This window comes from Diceros bicornis, chromosome 17 (assembly GCF_020826845.1).
Source record: "Diceros bicornis minor isolate mBicDic1 chromosome 17, mDicBic1.mat.cur, whole genome shotgun sequence".
Taxonomy (NCBI): Eukaryota; Metazoa; Chordata; class Mammalia; order Perissodactyla; family Rhinocerotidae; genus Diceros; species Diceros bicornis.
Genome location: NC_080756.1, coordinates 20,162,781 through 20,179,954, shown reverse-complemented (window position 1 = coordinate 20,179,954; position 17,174 = coordinate 20,162,781). Strand labels below are relative to the sequence as shown.

The following is a 17,174-nucleotide window of genomic DNA, read 5'->3' as shown; positions in this document are numbered from 1 at the left end:
CGGCTCCCCACCTGCAGCTGCTGCAGAGCCTCCCAGACGAGCTCCGTGCAGACATTGCCATGCACCTGCACAAGGAGGTCCTGCAGCTGCCCCTGTTTGAGGCAGCGAGCCGCGGCTGCCTGCGGGCGCTCTCCCTGGCCCTGCGGCCCGCCTTCTGCACGCCCGGCGAGTACCTCATCCACCAAGGCGACGCTCTCCAGGCCCTCTACTTCGTCTGCTCCGGCTCCATGGAGGTGCTCAAGGGCGGCACAGTGCTTGCCATCCTAGGTGTGTGGGGGGCGGAGAGAGGATGCGGGGGCTTGTGGGAGGCAGGTGGAACTGTGGCCCCATCTACAGAAAACCAGAGAGGGGACACAGGCAAGGCCACCCGGGGAGAAACAGCCAGCGTGGAACCCTGAGCAAAGCTCAGAGCAGACCCAGTGACCACAAGTTGGCAACACACGGAGGCAGATGTGATCTGGGGAGTGTTTGAGGACCAGCCTTGAGTCTGTGAGGGGACAGTGGGGAGCACTTCCTGTCAAGGAGGAAAATCAAAGGCTGAGAATGGAAGTGCTGGAGAGAGTGCTTAGGCAGAGCTGAAAAGGGTGGAATGAGAGCTCTCCCGTGGGGCTCCCGCGGCTGGGCCCGTGGAGAGTGGAGATGCTACTATCCCAGGGCGGATCCCAGAGCAGGCCCAGGGCCACCAGGGTGACAGTGGAGCTCAGACTCAGCGGATATACTTCCCTTCTTGGCAAAAAAAAAGAGGTGAAGATGAGGGATCAGTTCCCTAGACAAGGAAGAAGAGATGCAGTGATGGAATCCGTGTCATTATAGTGCTGAGCCAGGGGTCTCGCAGCGGGCGGCCCTGTGCCCAGCCCCGTACCTGCTTTGTCTCAGCAAACCTCACAAAACCTGGCGAGGAGGAACTGTTGTCACTCCCATTTTGCATAGAAGGAGACTGTGGGTCCAGAGGGTAATGAATTGGCAGGCTGGGGTTAGAAGCTAGTCTGGGTACACTGTGCTCTCAGGGCTCTGCTCTGGGGAGACTCATGTGCTGCAGAAAGGGCATGATTTCAGGGGGTCGGACATGCACTGTAGGCTTTGGGAAGGCACATTCGAGTGCTCCGGGAACCACGGGCTGCACGGCTCTGGGGCTGTGGGAGGCTCTCGGCAGTGACCCCAGAGGGCGGGAGCTTGGGTAATTGAGGGCCTCACACAGGATGGGACAGGGGATGGAAGGGAGGTGGTGCCCCGACCACAGCTGAATCCTCAGGCAGCCAAGAGCTTGTAGACTCACTGTGGGGACAGCTGACGCCCGGAGGGACTGAGGTTTGTCACTAACCTGGAGAACCAGGAAGACCAGGTGCCCAGCAGCTACTGTGTGTCCATCCTCTCTCCCTTGAGGAAGATGACCTTCCAACTCGCTCAGAGCTGAGAGAAGCGAGAGGCTGTTTCGCCCTTCACTTTGTGTTGTTCCTGAGTTCGGCGTCTGGGCCTGGATGCAGTTCATGCCAGGCCTCTGAGCAAATGAAGTTATGGCCACTGATGTATGGCTGGCAATCTTTGAGAAATTATGGAGACCTGGAGAGAGGAAGAAGGACGAAAAGACAGGTTTTGGCAACTGCAGACTGGTCACTCCAAGATTGTCAAGCGGATTATTAAACAGATGGTTTCCAGCCTGGAGTCAAGGAAGCAGTGTGGCTGGGAGCTGACTTGGGTCCCGCCAGAGCATCTCTTCACTGAGGCCAGGCCCCAGATCTCAGAATGGTCACGTTCAGTATTAAGATGAAGCCTCAAGAATGGCCACCACCTGCAGCCCAGGCCTTTGCCTCTAGAATGTCCCCCAGCACCAGGACTTATGCCACCTTTGATCTATCCTGGCCCTGCCCAGGTGCTCTGGATGGACTGTTTGCTCTGTGGACCTGGCGGCTCTCAGTGCCCCAAAGAATGCCTGGCTCCCCACGACCTGGTTTTCTGCTTTGCCGTCATCCCATCCCCCACCCGCCTCCTTAGTTGAACATCCAGGTGGTTCCTGCCTGCTCCTGGCAGCTAAGGCTCCCCACACATCCAGCAGTGTCGATTCTGTGCCACCTCTGTGTGAACTAACAGCCAAGTGTGTGCAGAGTCGGTTGTGGGGGAGGAAGGGCAAGCAAGGTGAAGAGAAGTATGCTGGGGGCCATCGCCGCGAGCTCCTCGATGAGCTGAGCTGGAGGCCCTGGCTGAGATGCCTGCCCAGAGGGAAGTCTCTGGTCCCCAAGACAGTGGCACGGAAGTCTGTCCTTGGTCCTGTCCTATTTCTCGTTTTTATCTCACCTCTTGGATGAAGACAAGAAGTACACAAGCATCCTATTTCCAGATGACACACAGGAGGAGAGAGAGCTTCATCAGATGATCACACTGAGATGCAAACAGTTCTCGCAAGGAACCAGAAGGATGGTCTGAAACCAAGAAAATAGGATTTGACAGCGATGCATTCTACACTGAAGTTCGAGTGAAAGTCCGTGAACACTTAAGAGGAGGCCTCTAAGCTCAGTGAGGTCTGCCGGCTGCGGGAGGCAGCCCACAGGGTGTGGCAGCGCTCCATTTTTCTCCTGAAGGAGGAGGAAACGCTTTCTAATCTCGTGGACTGTCTGGCAGTGGGTTGAGCTGCCGTGTGAGGGCAGTGAGTGCTCGGCCCCAGCCCCAATGGCGTCCCATCCCTGCCGGGAATGATCTGCAGGGGAGTCTTGTCGGGAGGAAAGGGAAGGAAATGGATTGGTCGTCCGTGTGTCAGGCACAGTATCTACACTAACTCATTTAATCCTCGCCATGTCCCTGATCGGAGACACCCCATTTCATTGATTCTGAGACACATTTTTTCCCCACAATTTAACATCTCTGAGACTGGGATGCAGACTCTGATGCCATTTTACAATCGCTGTCAGCAAGGTGGCAGCAGTCTCAGCTGGGCGGTGAGAAACCCTCCACTGACACCTTCTGGTAAGATCAGGAAAGCACCACAGTCTTAGTTAACTACAGGATCTATCGTACAGACGAGGCACCGGGGCTCAGGGAGATGAAGGAAGATGGTCACTTGACATTTTCACTGAGCCACACGGGGCACGAGCCTGCTTGTTCCACACACTGGTGCCTGGGCAAGCTCCACCCGAATCACTGTGGGGCTTGAAAACCATTGGATTTTGGGGTGTCCTGTAGACATATATTATGATTCTATAGGTAGAGATGGGGTCTGCGTGTCTGACTGGTTTAACTTTCCCCGGGGATTCTGATCCACAGGCAGGCTGGGAACCACTAGAATTGGTGACTGCTCAGTCGTCTCAGAGCTAAAATTCGGATGTGTTTCAGCCCAGGGGCTTGCATCCGAAATGAGTTTGAGTGCCTGAGTCACAGAGGTCTCACCGCAAGCCTGTCTGAAGAGCCAGTAAGGCAGGCAGCAAGGGTCGGCCAGGGCCTGGGCCCCTCTGCTCCCCTCTGTTCTGTTCTTAAGGACCACAGTCGGAGCCTGGCTGGAAAGGCCCCCCTCAGAAGCCTCCGCTCTGCTCCGCTCCCCTCTCTCATTGCTGAGGGGCAGGGCTTGCTGACATCTGCTTCCTTTCCCCAGGGAAGGGTGATCTGATCGGCTGTGAGCTGCCCCGGCGCGAGCAGGTGGTCAAGGCCAATGCCGACGTCAAGGGGCTGACGTACTGCGTCCTGCAGTGTCTGCAGCTGGCGGGGCTGCATGAGAGCCTCGCACTGTACCCCGAGTTTGCCCCACGCTTCAGCCGGGGACTCCGGGGGGAGCTCAGCTACAACCTGGGTGCTGGCGGAGGCACCGCAGAGGTGAGGGTGCTGGGTACGTGCACGGAGGGGCTGGGGTGCCGGGGAGCCAGGTGGGCAGAGGCTGGGGTTCGTGGAGGTGTTGTGTGAGCACATGGCCTGGTGTGAACACTCTCGCACGTGGTGGGGGGGTCTACACTCTCCCTGCCCCTTCATACCCACACACATGGTTCTTGAGAGTCCAGCCCAGCCGTGCTCAGCCACCCCTCCTGGCTCTCTCTGGCCCAGCTGAGACAGCCGGGCCCTGTCTAGAGCAAAGTCTCATGGGAGGGCAGCCAAGTCCACTGGTACCGGATAAGGAGCCTATAGGCCACAGATGAAGGATGATGCCCAGGGGTCAGGTCTGGGCAGGGCCAGGCTCTAGCCCCCCAGGCTGCCTCTGGGAGAGCCCTGCGGTTCCCTCTGCTGCTTCATGGTGAAACAGGGCTGCTCTGAGGAGCTTTTGAATTTTCCTGGCTTATGTCACTAATTCCAAACCAGTTTGGTTTTTTTTTTTTAATAATTTTATTTATTTATCCCCAAAGCCCCAGTAGATAGTTGTATGTCATAGCTGCACATCCTTCTAGCTGCTGTATGTGGGACACGGCCTCAGCATGACCGGAGAAGCGGTGCGTCAGTGCGCGCCCGGGATCAGAACCGGGGCCGCCAGCATCGGAGCGCACGCGCTTAACCGCTAAGCCACGGGGCCGGCACCCCCAACCAGTTTTCAATACGATGTTCTCTTGGATAGTCCGGTTAGCTGAGGGACCAAGTAGATGAGTGGTGTGTCCACACTTGGCTAGAATTTTGAGGGGAAGTGAGTGAACACCTCCAGGGCTTGGTGGCTTTGTGGTGGCAGCAGAAAAGCAGCCTCCCCTGCCCAGCCTCTTCTGCGGGGTGAGAGATACTGGGCATCTTTGTTTAACAAAGACGGCTCCTCCCTTCCAATGAGATAAGGCCTGGGTGGCAGAGGTGAGTGGGGCTATCCATGCTAGTTCCCTGTCCCCCACTGTCCCCAGGCGGACACCAGCTCCCTGAGTGGCGACAACACCCTCATGTCCACGCTGGAGGAGAAGGAGACAGACGGGGAGCAGGGCCCCACGGCCTCACCAGCCCCAGCTGATGAGCTCTCCAGCCCCCTGTTGTCCCCCGGCTGCACCTCCTCGTCCTCAGCTGCCAAGCTGCTGTCACCACGTCAAACTGCGCCCCGGCCCCGTCTGGGTGGCAGAGGGAGGCTGGGCAGGGCCGGGGCTTCGCAGGCTGAGGTTGGCCCCTCTGCTCGCCCTCGGAGCATAGAGGGGCTGCGGCTGCCCCCTGTGCCGTGGAATGTGCCCCCGGATCTGAGCCCTAGGTGAGCGGACCACTACTCTATGGCAGAGATGGTGGTAATAGGGCGGGGGCCCTGGCCAGGCTCACCTCCACCCTAGCTGCCTGTCCTTCCATCCTAACTCCTCCCAGCCTGCCTGGTCCAAGCCCACCTTCTCTAGGAAGCCTTCCTCAACTCCTCCATCTCCCTGCTGCCCCACCCCACTACTAGGTGCATGGCCATACACTGCTCAGAACTCTCTTGCTGTTCCACGTACTCAGGCTTGGCTCCCCAGCAAAACTGCAAGCTCCAAGGGGAAGGGACCACGTACCTTTCTCTTGGGGTCTGAGCCCCCTGGCCCAGCTCTGGGCTCTGGCAGCCTCTGTATGTGGACACTGGGGCGTCCTGTCCCGTGAAACACTGCGGTGGCTGCCTGTTGATTGATTTGCTGTCCTGGCGCCTGGGTCCACAGGGTAGTAGATGGCATTGAGGACGGCTGTGGGTCTGACCAGCCCAAGTTCTCTTTCCGTGTCCAGTCTGGCCCAGAATGTAGCAGCAGCCCCTCCCCTGGACCAGGTACTGGGGCCCGGGGCCTGGGGGGAGGTCGGCGGGGCAGCCCCTTTGCCCTGGGAGCTCTGAGAAACCGGCAGGGTACAGACTTTGCCTGGAAGTCCCCTTGCCCTCACCCACCTGCATGGTTTGGGCAGGGGAGTTTGGTGGTTAAGACCAGCACGTTGGTGTCGGAAGGTAGCTGGGAACGGGGTTTAGGTCTCTGCTGTCAGCTCTTTAGAGCAGTGTGACCTTGATTCTTGCTCCGGCTTCCTGTCTGTAAAACGGTTGTTGTGCATGTTAAATAAGATGATATCGCTAAGACCCTTAGCACGATGTCTGGCTCGCTGGGGGATAGATGGCTGGGGAAACAGAGTTGAAAGCAGCCTCTGGCTAGGCCAGGCAGCCCTGAGAGTAGGCCAGGTAATGAGCTCCCAGGCATGTCCCTGTTCCTGGAGGACAGAACAAGAGATAGCCACAAAGAGCAACTTCTTGAGGGGGAAAGTGCAGGGCAGTGTGCCTGAGGCCCCCTGGCAGTTGGGGCAGAATTCAGCAACTTGGGCAAGGCTGGAAGTGGCCATTCCTGGCGTCAGGCCCTGCCAGGCCAACGTGGTCTGTGCCAACGGGGCAGAGGCCTGGACCACACTGTCTCCTCTTACTAGCCCCGCTGATAACCCCATCCTACTGCCCACAGAGAACGGCCTGCTCACTGTCCCGCTCGGGCCCAGCGAGGCAAGAAACACAGACACGCTGGACAAGCTTCGGCAGGCGGTGGGTGAGGGCAAGGTGGAGGCAGGGAGGGGAGGGGTGGGCACTGCTATTGTGAGGGCTGGACTCCAGTCTGACCTTGTCCTCCTCCCGCCCCGCAGGTGATGGAGCTGTCTGAGCAGGTGCTGCAGATGCGGGAAGGACTGCAGTCGCTTCGCCAGGCCCTACAGCTTGTCCTGGCACCCCATGGGGAGGGCCCGTGCCCTCGGGCATCGGGAGAGGGGCCATGCCCGGCCAGCACCTCTGGGCTCCTACAGCCTCTGTGTGTGGACACTGGGGCGTCCTCCTACTGCCTGCAGCCCCCAGCTGGCTCTGTCTTGAGTGGGACCTGGCCCCACCCTCGGCCAGGTCCTCCTCCCCTCACGGCACCTTGGCCCTGGGGCCCCCCAGCATCTCAGAGCTCCCCCTGGCCTCGAGCCACAGCTTTCTGGACCTCCACCTCAGACTCAGAGCCCCCTGGCTCAGGAGAACTCTGCCCTGAGCCCAGCACCCCTGGCTCACCCCCTCCTGAGGAAGGGGCTAGGACTGGGCCCCTGGAGCCCGTGAACCAGGCTGAGGCCACCAGTACTGGAGAGCCCCCGCCAGGGTCAGGGGGCCTGGCCTTGCCCTGGGACCCTCATAGCCTGGAGATGGTGCTTATTGGCTGCCACGGCTCTGGCACAGTTCAGTGGACCCAGGAAGAAGGCACAGGGGTCTGACGGCCAGCCCCGGAACTCAGTGTTGCCAGACATGCTGCCATCTGCTGCTCTGCCCAACCTTGGGGTGGAAGAAGCGCAGCAGCCAACCCCTGGGACTCCGTGCTGCCCGCTGGCTCAGGGCAGGGAGCCTGAGAGCCAAGGGGGGCCTGGCCCCCAACTCTCACAGAGGGTGAGCTGGAGCCTCAGGGGCAGGCCCCGGGCTAGGAGTCTTCGGGGCCTACTCCTGGGGCCCCTCCTCAGCCTGCTCCTCTGACCTCGTCTCCCTCTGCAGGCTGGGGGAAAGAGGTCTGAGGCTAAGGAGGGGTTCTGCCATCCCCTGCATGTGCCCCCGTCTCACCTGTCCCCTCCATTTTTTATATTAAAAAATAATAATAAAAAAAACTACTTTGGAACTCAGTGCTTTTTATTTACAAAAGAAAAATAATAATAAAGGAAAAGTCTGAAGCTAATCATCTGGAGACATAGGGGTGAAGATGGGAATCTGGGGGAAGAGGGGAGGGTGGTCTGCAGAGGGGAGGGGCTCTGGCTCTAGGGAAGCCAGAGGGTCCCCACCTCTAGGGGCTTCCTGAGGGCCACCCCCCCCTACCGCAGAGGCTCAGATCAATGGGCCAGCAGTTGGGTCTCCTGCTGCCCACTCTGGTTTTTCCAGGAGCCTGAGTTCCCAGCTCCAGGGGGAACTGGCAGGGGAAACTGAGGCCGGAGAGAGCCCATGGTCCTGCCACCACTCCTCACTGTGGCGTGATCTTGGCAGCCTCGGCCCGGATAAGGGCAATGAGGTCCTGGTTGATGAGGAAGACGAATCTCAGGCTGGCAATCTGGGGGCAGCAGAGAAGGGTGGCTGTAGACAGAGATGGAACTAGGGACCAGGCCTACGTACCGGCTCACTACACCCCAGGTCTCATCCTGGCCTTTCCACCTCCCTCCCAGCTCACCTCCACCACAGAGTTGTTGCTGAGGCGCCACTTGGAGCCACACAGCACAGGCCGTCCATCAATGTAGATGGGCCGTCGGCCCTCATTGGCAATGAAGAAATCCCCGTTGTTTTTCAGCTTGATAATACCTATGGGAATAGAGGAAAAGGGGGATAATGGGATGGGGGAAACCTCCATGTACCCTCTCTGCTTCCTGGGCATGGGCTAGAAGGCACCCAGGAGCCCCAAGTTAGAGATCTTGAAATGCCGCCTCCGCAGCCTCAGCTAGCCCATGAGGGTTCCCATGGAGACCAGGCCGCAGGGCTGGAGGGCAGCAAGAGGCCGGTGGGGACATCCATACACTGTTTCCTGCTGGTACCTTGCTTCCGGGAGATCTTCCAGGCTGGACCCTCCAGAGACAGATCCACATCAATCTGGTTGTCCTTGGTTGCTCTGCCCAGGGTGATCTGGGGAAATGGGGCAGGTAAGGGCTGGGACCTGAGGACTTGAGGAGGGGTCAACATAGGCCAGGGAAAGATGAGAAATCAGGGACCAGATATAGAAAGGGCAGTGAGGGGAAGACTGACAGAAGATGGAAACCTAGGAAGAGGGGACGGGGATGGCACCACTGGGTCTGCCTTACCTCTCGCGAGCGCATCAGGTACCGCACCATGCGGCCCCGCAGCACTGCCAGCGTCTGGTTGTCGAAGTCCGGAGAGCTCATGCCTGGGGGAGGAGCAGCTTGTGTTGGGGAAGAACCCACCTCTTAGGGCCACGGGGCGGAAGGCAGGGAGCCAGGGCAAGGCCTACTGAGGGAAAGGAGTCAGGGGCTGGGAAAAGAGGGTGCACCCACCCAGGCAACCAGAGGTCCCCTAGCCTGCTCACCTGTGATGCTATCTACCAGCACCTGCCACTTATGCAGCTCCTGTTCCAGCTGCCGAATCTCTCGCTTCTGGCGCCGGTCAGCCACTGTCAGCTCTGGAGTGAAGCGGGGTAGTGAGGAGGGACAGTCCAAGGTCACCAGCACTTTGTACTGGTTCTGTCTGTTCTGGCAGGAGCTTCCATCCCCTCACTGTCCCCACCGGGGCACACTCACCATGTTCCAGCACCTCATCCCGCATGTCCCTGAGGGGTGAGAAGAGAAGATGAATCAGGCTCCTCACTCCAGCTCCCCGGCCGTCACCATTAGGTGCTACTCGGCTCATTAGGGTATCCCTCAGCCCAGGAGCCAAGTGGCCCAGCGGGCTGCTCCTCGGCCTAGCCTCCTTCCCTGGGGTTGGGGTTGGGGTGGGGGTAAGGAACAATGACGGGGGTGCTCAGCAGTGAGACCGGGTGCCAACAGCTCCAACTGGGGCACAAGGCTGAGTTTGGGCTGGGCTGCACGCTCTGCAGCAGGAGGCAGGGTCGGGCAGCCTGGGAGCCTTGCCTCCAGCAGACACTCAGCTCTCGCACCCTGCCTGTGGCCCTGGCCACTCACTTGAGCTTACTGTCATCAATCAGGTCTTCTGCGTCGGAGAAGTTCAGCACTTGGTCCCCCTTGGGCAGCGGCTGCACTGAACAAAGGACGGAGGGAGGGTCAGCGCCGATGCTCCCACTCAACCCCAAGCTGCTCGCAGACAAGTGAACTAAGGGGACAAACTAAAGGCTGAGCCTGTGAGAATAGTTTTGTGCTGAAATCCACAAAAGTTACCCTGACACAGGTAATGGAGTGCACGCCGGATTAGGCTGCACGCTAACTTGGCACAAAGCATTCTTGGGGTTAGCCAAAGGGAGAGATGGTTCTAGAAAGAGAAGGGAATTAACGCTGACCTTTTGTGAGGGCTTTTCAAAGTGCAAAGGGCTCTCACTTTCATAGTCTTGAACCAAGCAGGGGAAGCACTACTGTTAGCACTACAGATGAGGAAACAGACATGGGGGGAGGGTTCAACCACGAGACTCTAGTTTAGGCCAGAGCCAGGATTCAAGCCCTGCTTTCCTGATTCCAAATTCAAAATGCTCCCGCTACCACATCACATGCTCTGAACATTTTCTGCCACACTCCGCGAGGGGTTGAGAGACACCTGCCAGTCATTCCCACTTAGAAAGGGTGTGCCGGATGACAGCTGCCTCACATTAAGCCAATGTTTTTCAAACTATAGGTCACGATGTGTCAATGGGTCATGAAACTGGTTTCATTTTTTCCAAAAAATGAAATGAAAGTCAGATAATTAATATTAGAGTCCATCAGATATATTCCGGATAAATATGGTTTCATGAAAGGTTTTCAGTTTTTTGTCTGGTCAAAATTTAAAAAGGGGGCCAGACCGGTGGCCTACTGGTTAAGTTCCTGCGTTCTGCTTCAGTGGCCCAGGGAATCACAGGTTTGGATCCTGGGCGTGGACCTACTAACCGCTCATCAAGCCATGCTGAGGTGGCGTCCCACGTAGAGGAACTAGAAGGACCTACAACTAGGATATACAACTATGTACTGGGGCTTTGGGGAGAAAAAAAGAAAAAGGAGAAGATTGGCAACAGATGTTAGCTCAGGACCAATCTTACTCAAAAAACAAAAAAAATTAAAAGGGACTGGCGCCCACAAATCTGAGAACTTCTCCTTTAAGGCCAGCTATTCCCAGGACTACAGCATCTGCTCGGGAGCAGCTAGTGGCTGTGAAATTGTTGGTTGAGTTCGACAATACCTGAGGTCCTCACTGCCTGCCAGGGAAGCTAGGGGGGCTGCCTAGGAGCCACAATGCTCACTCCACTCCCTCACCCATCTCCTTAGGTCAGACTGTGTGGGGAGATGGGGGTTTGGGGTGGTCACCCCCATGAAGCACCCCCCCAGTCTGCCTGGAATCCCACGGATCTAATAATCAACCGACCTGACGGCTAAGCAGTGCACACTCCCTGTTCCTAGGCACTCCTGGCTCTAAATAGCAAAGGAGAAATCAAATTCCCACACAAGAAGACTCTTGAACAGAAAAATTAAACCTTTAAGTTAACAAGTAAGTTTACACAAAATGATTTTCAAAATAGTGACAAAGGAGCTAGCTATGGCAGCAAAAATAAACTTTAGCCAGGGTCTGTTCTCTCGGTGGGAATTCAGTGACATCTGAGCCCGAGGAAGAAGCAGGAATAAACTGGGTGGCCCACTGGGCACTAAATTCGGAGACCCTTAGGAAGGAAAGATGGGGCCTCTCCCTGACAAGATTTCCTAAAGTCCTCATGTAGGAATATCTTTTAATAATCAGAAGCTGTAAGACCCAGGTAGTAAGGGGAAGGGCATGGCCAAAGCTTCATTTTCAGAATAGTGAGAACAACTATATAGAAGGCAACAGGCAGTAATACTGGGAAGTAAGAGGAGAGTATGCCCGTACGCGAAAGGCTGACTGGAATCCCAAATCTCACTGAAATCTCATCTTCCTGTAGTTTAATCAGACTGCTTTCCTGATGTTTGTCACCAGGAGAGTTTTCTGTTGGTGAGGGAAGAGAGGAAGCAGAGAGCATTCTGGCCCTTGGGAAGAGAGAGAGACAGACGGATGGGGTGTGAAGTCCCAGGGGGCACGTCTGAATGGCCCGAAGGCAGCCTGACAGCACTGACTGCCTGGTGGGAGGAGAGGCAGCGAGAAGGAACGTGGAGAAAAGGAAGGGCAGAAAGGCTTAGAAAAAGTCATTATCTCCAGGGTGGGACACAGGGAAAGTGAGCAGTGAAGGGGGCTTTCACATTTTGCTCATGTTTGAATGTTATTCATGAAGACTATATCAATGTGTTATTCATGTAATGACAAAACATGTCAAAAAACAAGAAGTGATTGTTAAGTCTAAACTCTGTCATTTAGACTTTTTGTCCAGGATTCCAGGCAATTTTGGCTACCCTTACCATGATGCTGAAGACCATTCCAGCTACTTTCCCTCCCTCTGGAAGAAAGTGGTTTTGGCTGCGAAGAGAGGTGAACAAGGCACTGGGGGCCACTGAAGGATCTGTTACAGGGCACTTGTGGGCAGCTGTGCCCAGATCACTTCACGCTCACATGTACACACCCCTTCTGCCAGCTCCGGGGGCCAGTTACCTGTCTGGTCCTCCAGCAGGTAATACTGCTTCATGAGCTGCCAGTGGGCCTGCAGAGCCTTGGCAGTTCGGGCCAGGTAGAAGGCATCGGGGTGTCTGTGCAGCAGGTCCTGGAAGGTCTCCAGCGTGGGCTGGCTGGTCTGGAGGACAAGAAGCATGGTCTAGGCGTCTGGGTTTTCTCTCTCCCGCCTCTGCCTTACCACCCCGCCCTCTGCCCCAGTCCCCACCAGGAGCCGGAAGAAGCGATAGCTACAGTTGCCCAGGGAGCCAGGCTTGGTTCTTCCTGAGGACCCTGTCCACAGAGGCCTCTGCAAAGGTACGTGCATCTGCACAGGCACCTTTCCAGGCAGTGGAGTCTCCCCACAGCAGTTTTGCAGGTGGTCCAGCTCCCACCCTGCCCGGCCACTCAACGTGACCAGCTCTCAGCCTTACCGATCCCACTTTGCTCAGCAGCTGTTCCTCAGCCTTGCTAAACAGGGCCTTGCTCTGGATGGCAGCAATGGCCTCTGGGTGCAGCTGTCTCATGGCCTGGCAGGCCAGCCTGGGCAGGGGGCAGACAGAGGTCAGGGCAGGGTTGAAAGGAGGGTGTCAAGCAATCCGGAGTTCCTACTTCCCCAATGCCTGCAGGCCTCTGTAATGCAGAACTAGAGGCCAGGCCCTCAACAGGAAGAGCCCAAGGCTTAGCATGGCACCTATGGCCTCATGGGTTTGTCAAAAGCGTGAACACGCAACTCCGAAAACTGAAGTTCCCGTGTTCAACGCTGTGAAGAGACTCAAAGGCACAGCCCCCTAGAGGCCAGCCCTGAGGGAGATCCTGAGACTAGTGGCCGCTCCCTCCCCAAGACCTTTATCCTGACTTGGCCAAAGCTGCCACCCATTAGCCTCTGCCCACCACCTCCTCTTTCCCAAGCTGAGCCCTGTCCATTTCCTGGTATACCAGGGCCGTAGCTATAGCTTAAGCAGTGCCAGGGGCTGTGGAGAAGGAGACAGGTGTTAAGCTTCCAACCAAATTTGGACGATGTCAAATGCAGTGACTGAAGAGGAACTGTGTGCGCTGCATGTGTGCACGGGTTTATTTGGAACTCAGGCTGTTGGAGCTGGAAGGGGTCTTGGTATCCTGCTCTAACCCGTTTTTCTTACGGAGGAAGAAACTGTAGGTCAGTGTGGAAATGTTGGGAGGTGACCTGGCCCAGATGACAATGCACATGACGGTGGAGCCAGGGCTCCCGGCACTCGTTTGGGTGTTTTCTCCCATGCTACGTCCTCACCTTCCAGAGTCCCTTGCTTCTGGCATCAAGCCAGGGCTAGTAGGATTGGCAGCAGGAAAAAGGTTCCCTCTGAAGCCTGGCAGGTCTCGGTTTCATCCCAGAGGATGCAAGGCCCCAGGAGCCCTGCCTCCCAGGCCCCTCTTTTGGGCCCTTGCATAATTCTCTCTTTTCCAGGAGCCAATATCTGGTGTCCCCAGCACTAGCCCACTGCTGGAGCCAGCTCCACTCACTTGGAGATGACAGGATCGTAGAGCAGGGCGTACCAGCGCTCCTGGACTTCCCGAAGGGTGAAGCGGCAGCTGAACTTCACGCCCAGGTGGACGGATGTCAGGTCGTTGGTCTGCAAGGCCCCAGAGGATTTGCTTCAGCCTTAGAGCTGGAAAGAGCCCTTCCCTTGCCATCCACAGGGCACTGCCGGGCTAGTTGGGGGGCTGGGAACTGGAGGCTAGGGGGAGAAGGCGACCACGAAATCTGTGGTGGGAAGCACTACCTGCAACACAGCATTGATGAGTAGGAGGTCATCCGCAGGCTTCCAGCGGCCCAAATCCTTGGTCACCTGAAGTGGCTGTTTGCTCTTCTTCACACGCTTGGTGAGTCCAGGGGCTGGGGCTGGGCTGGGCGGCACAGGAGTGCTGGGGGCCTTGGACACCTGGGCAGAAGACAGGAAGAGAGTGAGCTCAAAGCTGGCATCACGGCAGCTAGGGCTTCAGGCCTAGAGCTTTACATACTGTGTGGCAGCCCAAGCCCCACCCAATAATAAGCAGCACAGGCAGGGAGCTCAGCTTTCTAATACCCACCCCTCCCCCTTTCCACCCCCACCAAAGTACTTCTGCATAGTCCTTGACCATACGGGGTCTTCTCTTTCCTGGTGGCACCCCCAAACTCCAGAGTGGAGGGTGGGTGGGAGAATACCAGGAAAACACTCTTGCTTGTACAGTGTCTGGGGCCAGAGCAATGCCACCTGGGGGTTATTTTTACACCCAGCAATGCTGGGAACAGGCTGTCTGCTCCCAGAATAGATGCACGCTCCAAGCCTCCCACACAGAATGTGATACAGGATGCACTGACAGGGCGGGGGGTGCAGCAAGAAAGAGGGAGGAGGGAGAGAAGGGCTCCCAGGAGGGAGGCATCTGCGGATGGGGCTGGGGCAGCTTGGTCCTCTCACAAGCCTCCTCGGCAGGGCTCTTGCCAGCTGGCAAAGGTTGAGGAAACACAAAATCTGGCGCTGGACCCCATCCCCTCCACCCCCCTCATCTCCCAATCCCTCACCTTCTTCTTCTCACTGGAGGAGGGCTCGCTCCCTGAACAGCGCCCTGGTTCTACCCCACTGGCCCCCTTCGCCCGGGTAGAGGACTTAGCCAAGCTGCTCTCCACCAGCTCATCATCAAACTTCTTCCTCTTGATGAACCTGTGGAGAGTCCTACCCAGTGAGCATTCCTTGCCCCCTCCCCATTACCCACTCACACACACACCCAGCCTCTAAAACAGAGCAGGTTCCAGGCAGGATGCTAACTGCTCCAGCTCAGTGGAAGGGGCTTCGAATTGCTACGTTCCACCCCTCTGAGATGACAGGGTACTGCACCACAAAGATTTCAGAGCAAAGACCTAAGATCTCCCTCCCTTGCCCTCAGTCAGGGATTTGGCAGGGACAGGAAAAGCAGAAGGCCTGCCAACCCTCAGGCCCCAGAGGGGCTCAGGTAGCCATTCCCAACAGGGGCAAAGGCATGCAGCACCTGATGCCCCTGCCCAGTCCCCAGCCCTCTGAACCCTTACTACCTGGAGGAGCTTCTCCGTTTAGGGATGGTGCCCAAGGCCTGGGAGGAGGCCCGCTTCTGCCCTGCCAGTGACTCCTCATCCTCTGAGCGGCTGGCAGTGCCTGATGCCATCAGGGATGAATCTAGCAGCCCCTGAGAATCTAGAAAAAGAGAAGTGGTGAACTCAGTCGTCCTAAGTGCCCAGCAGAGCCCTGAGCCTCTGTGCATGGGACCCCTTCTCAGCCCCCCTTCTCATGCCAGCCCTCCTGGCCCCTCCCCTGCTTCCTTGACACTTGAGGTTTTAAAGTGGGAGTTCCTTGGCCATCCAGATCCCATCTGGGCTCAGACCTGGCCCAGACCTTCCACGCTGGGCAGTTCTCCAGGTGCCACGTGTCATGTCATGCAGCACATGGTGCTCAGGTCAGACTGGTGATGCCGACACACCAGGCTCTGAACATAACTGCGCCCTCTGCCATCAAAATACAGCCACGCCAAAGAGCAGCAGCTCAACAGCAAGTCAATCAATTGTGGCCTCTGCCAAGAGGTACGCAGGTGGTGCTGGCCCAGGGGGAGGTGGCAATGCCCAGCCAGGACCGAAAGACACACGTGCCAGGCACGGGGTGGAATCAGCAGATGCTTGGCGCCTGAGCGTTTGGGGAGCTGGCCCGGCCTCATACTACCTTTGTCCATCCTCTTACAGGCCCAAAGCCACTGGTTCCAAACCACAGGACTAGAAGGAAGGGTCCCACTGGCTCATCCAAGGATTCTGACCAGGTGAGCTTAGAGGCTGAGAGGAGATTCTGCAAAGGAGAAATGAGGCTCCGGTTTCCAACGGGCCAGCCTCACCTCCTTATACTGAAACAGATCCCCCAGGGTCCCATAAGCTAGGGAAGACACAAGGAGAAGAGACACAGGCTCTGTTCTGCCAATATGACCTTGCTAAACCAGGAGCCTTTTGAAGGTCATCGACATCTTTGAAAATATGATAAAAACTATGGACTCCAGAAAAACGTACAAACACATACTAATTTAGGGGGTTCACGGAACACTCTAATTCTATTAGTTGCCCATAGGTTAAGGGCCTTGACTATAAACTAGCAAGAAACAAGGGATTCTTGGCTCACTGTTTCTTTCCGTCAGCTGCCCACGCAGCTCAGTGGCACCGCCCTCCCCCTCCCAGGCCAAAGGAGGGAGAAGGAAAGGGAGACAGAAGGCCATCCAGTTCATCTCATTTTTTCTCACTTGCATCCAGTTCATCTCATTTTTTCTCACTTGCAGCTTTGGCTGAAGACTTAGTGGGTGGAACCTCGTGGAAGCTAAAAAACTTTGGGTTTGCGAACTGCGCGAATATCAACCCGCCCTGGCTGGCCCCCTCCTAACCCCCACACAACCCAGGTACTAGGGACTCGCGGGCGCGCGGCTGTCGGTCCCGCCCCTTCGGCCCAGGGCGGCTCTCGGCGCATCGTTCTGGCCCTGCCCCCAGGTGCGCTCGTGCGCTCCATAGGGTAGGGCTGGGAATCCTAACAACTGGGGAGAGGGCGGGGGGCCCCATTCCGAGGCCCGACTGAAGCAAGGTCTGCACCCCCGTCCTTCTCAGGCCCTCCGCCCCTCGTTCTCCCCTAAGTGCACACTCAAGGTGGGGAATTAGTCCAGGTCTCTTTCAGGGGCTCGGGAGAGAAGTGGGGATGAAGTCAGCCCTGCAACTCAAAGCAGAGCGCCAAGTCAACCCCGATACTCCCGCAGTCTTGGTTTAAGCCCCATGGGCTGATGGCGGGGGAGGGGTGGCCAAGCCCCAGGCCAATTCTCACCCCACCCTCGGCACGCCACCTTTGCGCATGCGTAACACCTCGGACCAAATTCTGGCCCGGTCCGGCCCACGCATGCGCAGATTTTCGGGGCGCTACCGGGGCGGGGCCCCAAACCTTGGGGGGGTCGCCCCGGCGGCACTCTGCGAAACTCCATTTCACCCCCAACTCTGCTCAGAACTCTCAGAGGCGAACCGCGAGGTCTCACCATTCCTAGGCTGCCAGCTCCAACAATTTCTCCGCGGCGACGGCAGCAGCCGCAGGGCCAAAGCCGGCTTCCGTGAGGTACGTCT

The 17,174-nt window shown here is 57.2% G+C and overlaps 2 protein-coding genes across 8 annotated transcripts in view; one reads left to right on the top strand and one right to left on the bottom strand.

Annotated features, from left to right (window-relative positions):
• KCNH3 (potassium voltage-gated channel subfamily H member 3) overlaps nt 1-7,481 on the top strand; it is a 19,000-nt gene extending 11,519 nt beyond the window's left edge. For 6 of the 7 annotated variants that reach the window (XM_058558325.1, XM_058558324.1, XM_058558322.1 and 3 more), the window contains 6 exons: nt 18-267; nt 3,581-3,798; nt 4,794-5,125; nt 5,553-5,656; nt 6,324-6,400; nt 6,499-7,481. In XM_058558325.1, the coding sequence (XP_058414308.1) occupies nt 18-267; nt 3,581-3,798; nt 4,794-5,125; nt 5,553-5,656; nt 6,324-6,400; nt 6,499-7,095 (1,578 nt within the window). In that variant the 3' untranslated portion in view covers nt 7,096-7,481. The remainder of the gene's footprint in view (nt 1-17; nt 268-3,580; nt 3,799-4,793; nt 5,126-5,552; nt 5,657-6,323; nt 6,401-6,498) is intronic. The other variant, XM_058558328.1, reaches the window with a different exon arrangement.
• Nucleotides 7,478-17,174, bottom strand: MCRS1 (microspherule protein 1). The gene is made up of 15 exons (XM_058558329.1): nt 17,090-17,174; nt 15,757-15,876; nt 15,099-15,237; nt 14,592-14,730; nt 13,813-13,971; nt 13,553-13,662; nt 12,487-12,595; nt 12,056-12,194; nt 9,484-9,559; nt 9,103-9,131; nt 8,892-8,984; nt 8,650-8,732; nt 8,386-8,473; nt 8,028-8,155; nt 7,478-7,910 (listed from the first exon to the last, which is right to left on the bottom strand). Exons 2-15 carry the CDS (start codon nt 15,764-15,766, stop codon nt 7,824-7,826), a joined length of 1,389 nt encoding a protein of 462 aa, XP_058414312.1. The 5' UTR covers nt 15,767-15,876; nt 17,090-17,174; the 3' UTR covers nt 7,478-7,823.

Excerpts from the sequence above, each read along its gene's own strand:
- MCRS1 (XM_058558329.1), bottom strand. Across the intron at positions 14,731-15,098 it reads AAACGGAGAAGCTCCTCCAG|GTTCATCAAGAGGAAGAAGT; the intron begins GTAGTAAGGGTT and ends GACTCTCCACAG. Across the intron at positions 9,560-12,055 it reads CCTGCTGGAGGACCAGACAG|TGCAGCCGCTGCCCAAGGGG; the intron begins GTAACTGGCCCC and ends TCCTTTGTTCAG.